Source organism: Peromyscus californicus, unplaced genomic scaffold (assembly GCF_007827085.1).
Source record: "Peromyscus californicus insignis strain IS unplaced genomic scaffold, ASM782708v3 Scaffold_3__1_contigs__length_106647218, whole genome shotgun sequence".
Taxonomy (NCBI): domain Eukaryota; kingdom Metazoa; phylum Chordata; class Mammalia; order Rodentia; family Cricetidae; genus Peromyscus; species Peromyscus californicus.
In genome coordinates, this window is record NW_026294551.1 from 18,048,641 (window position 1) to 18,062,236 (window position 13,596).

General features: G+C 48.1%; 1 protein-coding gene across 1 annotated transcript in view; it reads right to left on the minus strand.

Moving 5' to 3' along the window:
- The window catches only part of Itgb3 (integrin subunit beta 3), a 58,846-nt gene that overhangs the window by 19,463 nt on the left and 25,787 nt on the right, over positions 1 to 13,596 (minus strand). The window contains exons 3-10 of the mRNA XM_052758612.1: positions 12,193 to 12,388; positions 10,929 to 11,181; positions 7,990 to 8,152; positions 7,215 to 7,376; positions 5,787 to 5,882; positions 4,909 to 4,998; positions 3,722 to 3,861; positions 1,897 to 2,321 (exon numbers count right to left, since the gene is read on the minus strand). Coding sequence (XP_052614572.1) covers positions 1,897 to 2,321; positions 3,722 to 3,861; positions 4,909 to 4,998; positions 5,787 to 5,882; positions 7,215 to 7,376; positions 7,990 to 8,152; positions 10,929 to 11,181; positions 12,193 to 12,388 — 1,525 coding nt within the window. The remainder of the gene's footprint in view (positions 1 to 1,896; positions 2,322 to 3,721; positions 3,862 to 4,908; positions 4,999 to 5,786; positions 5,883 to 7,214; positions 7,377 to 7,989; positions 8,153 to 10,928; positions 11,182 to 12,192; positions 12,389 to 13,596) is intronic.

Genomic DNA, 13,596 nt, shown 5'->3' on the forward strand with positions numbered 1-13,596 from the left:
ATAAGATTTTTTCATTATGTGTATGGTGGCCATGTGTATTTCAGATGCAGGTGCCATTGGAGGTCAGACGCATCAGCTCCTCTGGGGCTGGAGTTGCAGGTGTGAACTACCTGGAAACTGAACTGAGGTCATGTACAAGAATAGTCCACACTCTTAACCACTGAGCCGTTTCTCCAGCCCTTTGGGGCCTGTTTTTACATGACATATCTATCTTTCTTATTGAGCTCTTCTGTGGTGATGGCGGTGGTGGTGGCGGTTGAATGTTGGCTAACCTCAAACTTGCTATGTAGCTGAGGATGACCCTGACTTCCTGATTATAGCCTACAATAGCTGGGATTGTAGGCTTGTGCCACCACGTTAAAGTGAACACCTGAGTCACTCAGCTCGGCCGGCTAAAACCCAATGCAAATGAAGCCCATCCGGGGCTTAGATTATCACAGAGAACAATTATAACCTCTCTGTTCAGCTGATCACACAGAATACCCATAACCCAGCTCCAACCAACTTGCAAATGTCTGCAGCCTGTCTGTCCCAAACAGGATGACAACAGTGACTACAGTCCAACATAAGCCTACCTCCAGAGCCTAAGAGCAAGGCTCAGACTGTCCATCTGCCCTGAGAGTACTCGGATGAAGACCGTATTAACAATGATTTGGCTTCTCTTGGTAGGGAAAGCATCTGGGTCTTTGGGGTCAGTCTGAAGTTATCAATAGGCCTCGGGGGGTGCGTTGAAGTTTGCAATAAGGACTACTCAGATCCTTCAGGCTCAAAATTATAGTCCCCAGGCTGGAGAGAGAGCTTGCCTTGCAAACGTGAGATCTGAGTTCAGATCTCCAGCACTCATGTTTTAAAAAATAAAGCTAGGCTCAGTGGCACGTCCACGTCTGCACGTGTGTAATCCCAGCACTGGGGAAGCAAAAACAGCTGGATCCCTGGAGCTCACTGCCCGGACAGCCAACTGGTCAGCTCCAGGGTCAACGAGAGATCTCATCTCAAAAAGTGACATGGAAAGTGACTGGGGAAGGCACATAATACCCACTTCCGGTCTCTGTACCTATACACACACACACACACACACACACACACACACACACACACACACACACACGCATGCAATGCTTGTGCTTGCGCACACATGAAATTTTAATCTGCTGGTAGAAAGTCTCTATGCCAACACTATCCAGTGAAACTTTCTGCTATGTCAAAATGTTCAGTATCCCCATGGTACAGTACGATAGCTACTGGCCACATGTGGCTACTGACCAACTGAAAAACTGAATTTATGTTTTCTATCTCAATTAGTTTAAATAGCTACATGTGGCTAGTGGATACCATTTTGGACAGTAGAGGCCTAGAATACAAACACCAATAGCAACAAACAGATGATAAACAGGGATAACATTTAACACAAATATACCATTTCCCTAATACCGGTCTAAGCGCCACAGCGTCTTGCATATATACCACTACTTTCTACTGGTGGTAGAATGATAAATTCAAGTAAAATCATTCTGAACTTTATAGTATATCCAACATCATATATTTTCCATCTGTAAATACTAATTACCCTGAGACTGATTTTTTTTAGATGAAAAATAAGTTGGTCCTTATATTCAAAAGGACTAGGAATTTGAAACATCATCAGAGTGAGCAGAAGAAAGAAAACCAAAACAAACTCCCTCCCCTTAATGTTTCCTGTCTCCCCACATCTTAGCTTCCCTGGGCGCCACGAACAAGGGGAAAGTTCTGGTTCCGGCTTCTGCTCATTTCTACTCGGAGTGAAATGGGTTCTCAGTTCTGCCCACCTCGCCAACCTCAAGCCTCCACATGTTTCCTGAGGCATCTGGGGAAATACGCATGCACGGCTACTGAGCGTGCCGGGACACTTCTACTCACCAGAGCACATCTCCCCTTTGTAGCGGACACAGGAGAAGTCATCACACTCGCAGAACTTGCCAGTGATCTTGCCGAAGTCACTACTGTGACAGACACACTGGCCGCAGAGACACTCGCCCCGCTGGCTGCAGATGGGCTGGCCCTCCTTGGAGCTGCACTCTTCCTGCTGAGAGGGCCGGTAGTCCTCCTCGGAGCACTCACACATGGATCCCAGCCAGCCCTGGTTACAGCGGCACACTCCACACTCAAAGGTCCCATTGCCATTGTTGCAGCGTGGGCTGAGAGGCTGGGCGGAGGCCTGGCAGGCACAGTCACAGTCAAAGGTGACCTGGACGGTGAGGCTATCCTTAAAGCCCACGGGCTTGATAGTGAAAGACTGCTCCTTCTCCCGGGGGCAGCCGCGGACCTTGGCCTCGATGCTAAAGCTCACCTGGATGGGAAGATGGCAGTCAGACCTAAGTGGATCTGGGGGACACCAGCCCTAGAGAAATGCTGGGCTGCACCCTACCGAGGGAAACAAAACTGGGTGTCAAACCCACCCGCCCTGGGGAGTTCCTTGGCGTTAATTCTCTCAGAGTCTACAGAGTAAAAACTACAGTGACATAGTGTAGTTAGCGCTGTGACGTATCTGACTGGACAGATGGTCACAGATAAGCAATAGAGGGCTGTTTTTCTCCTGAGAAACTGACCAGGTCAAGCAGGACAGAGTCTGTGATTACGGTTATGTCAGCTGGAGCATTATTATTCCATATTAACAGCAAGACACACAAAATGCTGCTTCACACCACACCATGTCACAGAGTGGTCAATCACACACTAAGGGATTACAGTATAAAGTTTCATTGCAGGGTGTGACGTGGGGCTGTGAACACATATGCTTAGAAAATAAATTTACAGGCTGGGCAGTAGTGGCGAATGCCTTTAATCCCAGCACTTGGGAGGCAGAGGCAGGCGGATCTCTGTGAGTTTGAGGCTAGCCTGGTCTACAGAGTGAGATCCAGGACAGGCACCAAAGCTAACCAGAGAAACCCTGTCTCAAAAAAAAAATTAAGAAAAAAATAAATTTACAGGGCAATGGACCAAAAGATCTCTTTCTCTTCATTCCTCTCTCCCATCCACCAGTCCCTTAGGTAGAGCAAAGGAGGGTCAACAAACAAAGAAAACCAGGGGAGCTGGAGAGATGGCTCAGCAGTTAAGAACACTGGCTGCTCTTCCAGAGGACCTGGGTTCAAATCACAACCATCTCAAACTCCAGTGCCAAGGAATCTGACACTCTCTGACCTCCACAGGCACCAGGGACCCACATGATACACAAATATACACACAGGCAAAATAACCATACACATAAAATTTTAAAACAATACTAATTAAGAAAACCATGGAGGGAATGGAGGGGCAAGATGAACATTTGCACTCTTAAGTCTCAAGAGGGCCAGGTATTTTTTGCCTGTTCTGCTTGCTATTGGATTTTCATCAGCTAGAATAAAGTCTGGCACACAGTCAGTGCTCAGCAAAAGTCTACAGATGATAGACTGCCATTTTACATTGCAGAGAAAAAAAAAGGCATTACTCTGAGTGAGTAGATAAGAAATCATTTCATTTGCAATCAGATGTACAGGTGCAAACACAGGGAACCGAGATGAATGTTCTCAGAAACTGATAGAGAGGTTAACTTGGCGGATACAGAAACCTTAGGCAGCAGAAGCTTCAAGAGGAAAGATTAAGAGCTCTAGTACTTTAACTTCTAATTCTGGAAAGGGCCGGGGTACACAGAGACTCTGGAGACCAGGGTCACAGCTTCAATATGAGTCCCTGCCTAGCCCACCTCACCGTGTCTCCAATCTTGAGTCCCACACAAGACTTGAGGCCCGGGATGACCTCGTTGTTAAGACAGGTGGCGTTGAAGGACAGTGACAGCTCTTCAGGGAGGTCACGCACTTCCAGCTCCACTTTAGAGCGGATTTTCTGAGGAGAAAAGGACAAAAGAAAGTAAGGACACAGACAAAGGCCAAGTCCATCCCACACATAGCCAACGCAGTGGCCTTGGACTTGTCCTGGCAGCGCCTGACGCTGAGGTGTCTCTGCCAGTTGCTGCCTCACAGTCTCTGCACTCAGTCATCTCTTTCATGTGTTGTTAGGACCTGGCTCTCCCTCACTGTGCCCTACAGCTGCTCCTTGTCCATCTAGCCCACATCTGCCGTCCCCTCCACCTCCAAGCTCCCCACTCCCTGTCCCTGTTCCTCCTCGGCCTTCCTTTCTGGCCCATTTCCTTTCCAGAAGATGCCATCAGTCCCAGGGCCGGCCATCCTCTATCTCTAGGAACACAAGAGGAGATCGGGAAGGCCACGTGGGGGAATGGCAGCCAGGGCTCCCACATCTGAGCTCCGTTAGGACATGGGCCTGCACCTTCAGGCATGAACCCATAGCCCGAATCAGGCCACACACTTTGGCTCTCTTTGGGACAGAAAGTTCCAAAGCAGTTTCTACTGTGACTTGACAACTCAGTGTATAATACCTGGCTTCTCTACGTGCCACGTTCAACCAAATCACATGATATGAAACTTCCCGCCACTCCTAAAAGCGTACAAAAAGCCAGACCTTTCCTTTGTTCTGGGAATTGGTCTGGGGAGAAAGGCTGCTTTTGAAGAGGCTCCCCCACCTTCACTCTCATGAAAGTTCTCTCTTTCTCTCCCTCGGACCCCTGTCACCCTCGCTCTCCATGAAGCTCCTCTTCAGGCTTTAAAGGGAAGCCTCTCATCCCCTTTACGGCCCTATTATGTTTAGACCGCCATATTGTTTTGTGCCCACCTAATGTTCCCCCTTCCGTCTGCAGGCCCAAGCACGGCCTTGAGGCCCACTCATCTTAAGAGATTCCATTCCTGAAGGAATTTATGTGTCAGGTTTCCACTGTAGACTGGCCACTGCATCCCTCCTTTACTTCCTTTTAACCAGCTCTGCTGGGTAAGGCACATCCAGCAGATTCAACAGGCCCTCCTGGGCTAACATTCTTACCCCGTAAGCATCAACAATGAGCTGGAGGACATTGCTCGAGTCATCAGACAGGATTCCCACTGTGGTCCCAGGAATGAGCTCACTATAATTCTAGAAAGGAAGACAAAGATGTCCACAGCTTACCGAAGGAAAGTAGTCTCCTCAAAGTCCCCCTAGTCAGACTGGCAGTCTCTCTTTTTTTTTTTTTTTTTTTTTGGCAGGGGGTGGGGGGGGTGGGGGGAGGTGGTATCAAGACAGGGTTTCTTTGTGTAGCCCTGACTATCCTGGAACTCGCTCTGTAGACCAGGCTGGCCTCGAACTCAGAGATCCGCCTGGCTCTGCCTCCCGAGTGCTGGGATTAAAGGCGTGCGCCACCACCGCCAGAATGGCAATCTTTTTTTTTTTTTTTTTTTTGGTTTTTCGAGACAGGGTTTCTCTGTGTAGCTTTGCGCCTTTCCTGGAACTCACTTGGTAGCCCAGGCTGGCCTCGAACTCACAGAGATCCGCCTGGCTCTGCCTCCCGAGTGCTGGGATTAAAGGCGTGCGCCACCACCACCAGAATGGCAATCTTAAAATGAAGTTTGGAGGACACTGTAGGATATCTCATTTGTCACTACCAGAAGAGATCTAGCAGACTTTCATAGCTGAGGAAAAGAAACCTTTTTATGCCCCTCCTCCCACTGAATTATCTCCCCACTCCCATCAGAAAGATCCACACCTGCTTCCTAGTAGGTTAGAGGTTGGAGGAAAAAGGCTATTGGGAGGAATGTTAAGTACCCGGAGAATGAGTTTTAAAAGGATTTTTCCTGCTTGGGTCCCTGGCTAGTGACAGCATGAGCTGGCCACCTGGGACAGGTCCTTCTGTGGTGACAGGACAGGAGCCCCAGAGGCATAATTACCTGGTAGAGGTTGGCGACATCCTCAGTGACTGCAAAGATCAGGTTAATGTTTTTCTGGGACAGTTTCTCAGTCATCAGCCCCAGAGACGGGTAATCCTGGAAAAGGGGGAAGAGGTGAAGGTTCACGCTTCCCTGGATTCTAAGCCTTTGAACTTGTCCTGTCGCGGGTAGACCCAGGGAAATGCGACACTTAAAGATTTTTACCCACTAATCAAAGTGAGGTGTTGTGGTTTGGGTGTGGCTCCAGCGTGTCCCTTGGGTTTCATGCACTGAAACTGAATTCTCACTGTGAGATGCTGAGCGGGTGAAGACAAGCCCCCTACAGTATTTAGGGGTAGAGTCTTTGGGAAGTAAGTAGGATTAGAGGCCATTAAAGGCCCCAGAGCTAGCTTTCTAAGAGGAAAACAATGAAAACAGAAACCCACGCACATGACCCCTGACCTCTGCTTCATGCCGGCCTGAGTCTTGGGACTCTGCCCGCAAGATGATCACCAGATGTGGCCTCTCAAACTCGCAAGGCCTAAGAAGACAACTGAAGTTCTTTTCTGACTTACTCCGTCTGTGCTGTTGTATTGTCAGTGAAAGAAAAGAGGGCACTGTGTGAGTAGAGGGACAGGGCAATGGGAGCCACGACCCCTGGGCGGCTGGCGTTCCAAAGCCAAGCGCCTTCTTCCCACTCACATTCAAATCAGCCCCATGAGCTAAGACCCAGGGCTACAGAGCTATGGGCAAGTGTCCTGGCCTCGCTCTACGGATCACCTACCACACCACTCACCAAAGTGTCATTGTTTTAAACCTTGCTCCATTTGTCTTATGACTGACAGTAATTTCTCCCATTTCAGTTTAAGCTCCTTTCCTCTCATTTAATTAACTGTCTATGATTATTATTAATTAAAACACATAAAAAAAACTCCTCAGAAGTTTTCTTACCTATCATCCTAAATGATCCAGGAACCATTCTTCCTTCAAACCAAATGACTCTGTGCCCTTTAACCTTTCCTCAAGAGGCTCTGCCCTCTGGGTTTTCCTCATTTCATCAACGAAACCTTTGTCCTTTTTTTTTTTTCCCTGTCTTTCCCCAGTAACCATGAATGAGCTTGATTGCAAGAAGGGACCCCCGTCCACAGAGGAAGGAGGGAAGTGAGCTCTCCAGCTGTGACTTCACACATTCTGGATGCCAAGATGCTGTGACTGATGCTGATGACTGTGGAGTCAGTGTGAACACTCAGCACAGGCATGGACATCCATGGTCAGACTGTTTAGACCCTGGATGAGGATGCTCCATTGGGGGGTGGCAGAAACAGGCATTCACTGAGCCCCACAGAACGCCCAGTAAAGGGCTGTTTTCAAATTCCCACAAAAGCCTTGCCTGGAATAATACAGTCCTATCAGAATGAACAAGAACCCCAGTCGGACCAAGCATCTCACCATGGTAGTGGAGGCAGAGTAATGGTTGTCACTGCCAATGTGACACTGCCCATCATTGGGCTGGACAATGCCTGCCAGCCTTCCGTCCAGTGCAATGTGGGTCTTGGCATCGGTGGTAAACACCAGCAAATGGGAAGCATCATTCCTCCAGCCAATTTTCTCCTGTTAGAAAAAAAAAAGACACAGCAACTTCAGCTCTGTCATCAGTACTGAACAAAGACCCCAGAACCTCCACACCTAAAGAGCTGGACAAGTTGTATTGGAGAGGGGCCTCAGCCCCAAGCTTTGGAACATAAACTAGAGCTTGGTTTTTTGGAAATTCAGGCTTTGTTCCCTTAGGAAAATCATCCCATTGTTGATTAGTTCTTGAGACTGAATAATGCCTTCTTCAACTCCACATGTAACTCCTCCAGTGACAGAAACCCATCTGCAATCCAGAGCTGGCCTGGATTAGAAGAAATCCTACCCTAACATCTGCCCACTTTGCTGAGGTCAAGTTAACCCAGGCTTGACTCTGAAATAATTCCAGAAAATGTGGGATGATGTTCTCCCCAGGAAAGATCTGGGACGACTGTGGTTCAAAGAGGTGTCAGCTGTGGCCCTGGTGTGGATACAGAGAGAGCATCGTGTAGCGGGAGCAATTTATTACTCATTATGTACAAAGTCCCGCTTGGTTCCTATCTCCCATCACACCGGAAATCCCCACCCTAACTGTTTCCTTCCCCATTTTAATTTATACCAGCTACACCTGGCACCCCTTGCCCTCCAAACTCACATCACAGACTGTAGCCTGCATGATGGCGTCAAAGCCGCCCTCTGGAGCATCTCGGTTACGTGACACACTCTGTTTCTTCACTTCCTCATTGAAGCGGGTCACCTGGTCAGTCAGCGTCAGCACGTGTTTGTAGCCAAACATCGGCAAACATGAAACCTTCATACTGGGGGGAAAAGAGAGGTCACCGTAACAGAAGCTGTGGTGGAAATGTGGTACAAGGGTTAGGTAAAGAGAGAGGGACAAACATGGACAGTGGCGTGCCCAGACCAGGTCCATATCATTTTGATTTTTCTATTTTTTTTTTTTTTTTTTGCAATGTTGGGGATTGAACCCAAAACCTCGTGCATGCCAGACACATGCTCTACCACACAGTCCCACAGAATCACAATTACTGAGACAGTCTAGACTCTAAACCCTTCAAACTACCTGTGGCACCACAACCATACCTCCGGATAGTGAAAGGGCAAGAAAGGCCGAGATGAAACCAGACAGGGCAGATTAAACCCCAGCTCCCCGTTTACCAAGCAGAGGCTCTCTGATGGCCTCTCCCAACCTGCATTCATTCCATCAAGTATTTGGTCACAGCAACAAGAAAAGTAATTAACCCATACGCCAAACGAAGGCAAGGGGCTGGAGGGGTAGCGCAGTGGTAGCTTTACATATGGAGGCATAATAGTGCTTATCTCACGAGAGCTATTGTGAGCCCAAGGAAAGCAATTGTATGAGAGGCAGGCTCGCACTATCGTGGCTGAATCATCAACGCTTTTTTTTACTGCAGCAATAAAGCAGGTGTCCAGTAAATTTATAGAACATGCTGTCCCTGGGTATGTCTTCTGGGGGAACATATAGCCCAGACCGAAGTTCAAAAACTGTACTGTAGAATTTTCTTTTGAAGTTAAAATGTAAACCCATGCCTTGTCAGTCCTGCAATCATCATTTTAATATACTTTATTTTTAATTATGGGGGAAAGAGAGAGAGAGAATATGAGAGGGGAGAGGGAGAGAGAGGACAGACAGACAGAATGAGCTGTGCAGGTGCCCACGGAGGCCATTAGACAGCATCAGATCCCCTAGAGTTGGAGCTACAAGCTTGGGTTAAGAGCTGCCCAACTTGGGTACTGGGAATTGGACTCTGTCAGGACCTCTGGAAGAGCAGGAAGTATTCCTAACCACTAAGCCATCTCCCCAGCCCCAGTAATCATAATTTTAAATCACTGCCATACATAGATTTACAGTCTTCATCAAGTAAGCCATTCAACAGTCAACGGCTATGGTTCGACTATGAGATGGGCACCATAGGTTTGTGTGTTTGAACACTTGGTCCCCAGGTGGTGGCACAGTTTTGGGGAGGCTGTAGCATCTTTGTAACACAGAGCCTAGCTGGCATAAATAGGGTTATATGGGCAGGGCTTGTTTTGTTTGGATTGTCCCAAGCCAGCTCCACTTCCAGCCCTAGTAGCAGGTAGCAAGTAGCTGCCACAGGTTCCCACCACCACGGACCAAGCCACTTTAGACTTCATGCCTTACCTGTCATGATGGATTACATCCTCTGAGCCATAAACCAAAATAAACCTTCCCCCTTAAGTTGCCTCCACCAAGTATTTGGTCACAACAGCAAGAGAAGTAACTAACACAGAAGCCAAACAGAGGCTCGGGGCTGGAGACGCTGTTTGGTGACAGGACACCTGCCTAGCAAACATGAGACCCTAAGTTCAATTCCTAGAGCTCCTCCAACCCAGAGCTAAGATGGGTTGGCTCATGTCTGTAATACAGCACTCGGGAGGTTGAGGCTAGCCTAGGCTACATAGCAAAAATCTCTGTCTCAAAGAAAAAGGTGTGAGGGCTGGAGAGATGGCTGAGTGGTGAAGAGCACTGGCTGGCCAGGCAGTGGTGGCGCATGCCTTTAATCTCAGCACTTGGAAGGCAGAGGCAGGCGGATCTCTGAGTTCAAAGCCAGCCTGGTTTACAGAGTGAATTCCAGGACAGCCAAGGCTACACAAAGAAACCCTGTCTGGGGGGGGGGGGGGGGGAGCGGGGGAAGCACTGGCTGATCTTCCAGAGGACCCACATTTAATTTCTGGCACCCACATGGTGGCTTAGAACCATCTATAACTCCAGCTCCAGGGGATCCAACACCCTCTTCTGGTCTCTGATGACACCAGGCACACACATGGTACACAGACATGCACGATGCAGGCAAACATTGATACACATGAAACAAAATTTAAAATATATATACATATATATTCTTATAAAGCAGGCAAATAGAAGAACTTAACCTTTTATAATCTGTTAAAGAATTCAATAAAGTGATTTAATTTTCTTGCATTTTAACTTTGCAAAATTTGTGCTCTTGATGACTAGAATAATGACACTTCTGGAATCACAATTACATTTTTACTCATCCAGACTTCTCTCTGCTTTTGACCTCATCCCCGCCCCCCTCACTTTCCTCTTTCCCTCTGCTCATGTGTGACAAAGCCAATAAGCTGATGACATTTCTGTATAAGACCCCTCGCAGCCTTGAGCCTACTGGCATAATATTCCAGACAGTGGGCCCATCTGCCAGGCAGAGAACAAGTTGAAAACAATATGGTTTGGCATCACACAGTCAACAAAACAACCTTAGAGGGGCTAGAGAGGTGGCCCAATGGTTAAAGCATTTGATGCTCTTCCAGAAGTCCAGAGTTTGGTTGCCACCACCAATGTTAGGCAGCTCACAACCACCGTAGCCCCAAGGGATCTAAGCCCCTCCTCTGGCCTCCACAATCACCCGGCACGCATATATACAAACGGACACAAACACATACATATACATAGAAATAAAAATAATAAATGTTTAAAGAAAAAAAAACTGGATTTAAAAATGGCAACCAGGACTTGGACCAGCCTGAGACAAAGGGAAGGGTGCTCCACTGGCTTGTGGAGAAAGGACTTACCTGTAGCAGGGGTTTTTGAGAGCCTCTGGTGGGGAGATGTACATGTATGGCGATACAGGCTTGTCCACAAAGGCCCCAAAGCCAATCCGAAAGTTGCTAGTAATCCTGCGCATCTGGGAAGCCAACTTGGTACCCAAGGTCTGGATGCTCGACAAATCATCCTTCATGGAGAAGGACAGGTCCATCAAGTAGTAGATGTCTACAGGATAATCCTCCACCTGCCTCACTTGAAGTGAAAAAATCTTCGAATCATCTGGAAGGCAGAAGGATGTTAGTTTTTCTCTAGTCCTAGAAATAAATACATAAGTATTTATAGGGGATAAATAACTGATCAGCTTAAGCTTGGAAGCTTTGCTCGTCTCCCCCATCCCACCCCACCCCTGCCTTACAACTCCATTCCTCTTGCAGTCTCTTGAACTTCATCTTTTCTATTCTGTGATTTCCCACCATCTATAAACTCCCGTGTGTGACCCTCTGAGTCCCCAGGGTATACTATCCCAAGTCATACAACTCTTGGCAGCTGCTACAGTTCAGACTCTGTGAAGGACAGAAATGGTGCTGGCTGTGGTAGCACATGCCTGTAATCCCAGCATGCATGAGGCAGAAGCAGGGAGATTCCTGCAAAGTCAAGGCCAGCCTGGGCTGTACAGTGAATTCCAGGCTACACAGAGGTCCCGTCTCAAAAGTAAATAAATAGCACCCTGCTGCGTTTCTCCAAATCCCATAGATGCCTTGCACACAGTAGGGCTCTCTCAAACTCTCACTGATTCAGCCAGGTCAAGCACTGAAAAGCTCACTCTTAGCCTAATACTCCACCCTCCTCTGTTCCTACTTTGTCTGCTCCTAAATAGTCACTATCCCCTGTGGAAAACGGGCTTACAAATTGCTTTCTCATCCTTTCTCTCGTTTGCACCTCCACACAAAGCTATAAACTAGGTAAAACACATCAGGAATGAGCAGTGCCAGAAGGGTTAAGTAGCTAGTAACCAGCCAAATAACTAGGAACATGGTGGAGCTGGGATTCACACTCTTCTGACTCAAATCCTGATACCTCTTATCTTCTTCCATTCCCTTGCCCACAACCACCACACACACACACACACACACACACACACACACACACACACACACACACCATTCTCCTCTCTCCACCCCATTCCTATTCTGTGCTGCCCCTCCCCACCAAGAGTTCCTGTTCAGACCTCTATTGATGTCCCTTGCCCACTTGTACCAGGTCTCTCCCCAGGATGAGCCCCGTGCCTACCTGGCCGTAGTCGAAGGGCAATCCTCTGGGGGCTGACTTGAGTGATCTGGGTGCTGTCTCCAGAGGCCTTGCTGCTGAGTGGTCTATCCTCCAGGATCTGGGCCTCACTGACTGGGAACTCAATGGACTCTGGAGCACAGTTGTCCTTCAGCAGGTTCTCCTTCAGGTTACAGCGGGGTGTGCCCTGAGGCAGAGCCTGTGTAGACAGGAGCCCAACATCAGAGCTACCCTGACATCAGAGCTAGCATGGCTATGTGCCCCTTCCCCACCCCCACCCCCTCTTGACATGTCACCTCTCAATGGCTTAGAGCTTACCCAGCCCTTTGGGGCTAATTTATTGTAAAACTGCTGTGGTCCTTCCTAGGATGATTCCTAGGGACACATACAGGAAGGGTGAACAGGCTGAGTCAGGGCCTGTTCACGGCTGACAGCTGGGAAGAGGGTGCATTGAAATTAGTTTCTGAGTCTCAAAATCAGGTTTACTAAGTAAAACACAATTGAATGGAATAGAAAATACCCACGTATGTAAATAGAAGTTTCGATGTTATTTGGGGAAACTTTTATTTACTGGAGGATGGAATCTAGCATATATAATGAGTAATAATTTTTGAGGTATTTCTTCCCGAGGGTCAAGGTTGAAACCATTTAAAACTGTTGTGTTGGCTACTGGCTGCTTTCTAAGGTCTGTGTTTCCTGTCTCCCCTCTGCACCCACGACAAAGTGGACAGAGGGGAGACGGTGAGGACAAAGAATAAGAGCACAGGAACCAGCTGGCTGACAGACCCTCGGTGTCGCCACTGACTGGGCACCAAAGCACGACACTCAGCTCTCCAAGCCCAGTTCCTTCAGCCTTAACGTGACGTGTAAAAGTCTTCCTTAGCTACAAACAGCAATCGAAACCACAGAGACAGAAGGGGAAATGATGGCTGCTAGGGGCCAGGGAGAAGGAGGAAGGAAGAGTTGTTTAATAGGCCCACAGTTTTAGATTAGCAAAGTGAAATTAGGTATGGGGATGGATGATGGTGAGGGCTTCACATTATAAACAGATTTAATGTCACTCAACTGTATACTAAAAACGGTTAAGATGGAAAAATAATAACATGAATGCTGGGGCAACGGTTCAGTCAGAAAATGGTGCATACTTGCCGCACAAGAATGAGAACCTGAGCTCAGCATCCACGTTAAAAAAAAAAAAATGGGCCGGGCGATGGTGGCACACGTCTTTTATCCCAGCACTCAGGAGGCAGAGGCAGGCAGATCTCTGTGAGTTCGAGGCCAGCCTGGGCTACAGAGTGAGATCCAGGACAGGCTCCAAAGCTACACAAAGAAACCCTGTCTCGGCGGGGGGGGGGGGGGGGGGGGGGGGGGGGGGATGGAAGGAATGGATGGGTCTGGTGACATGTG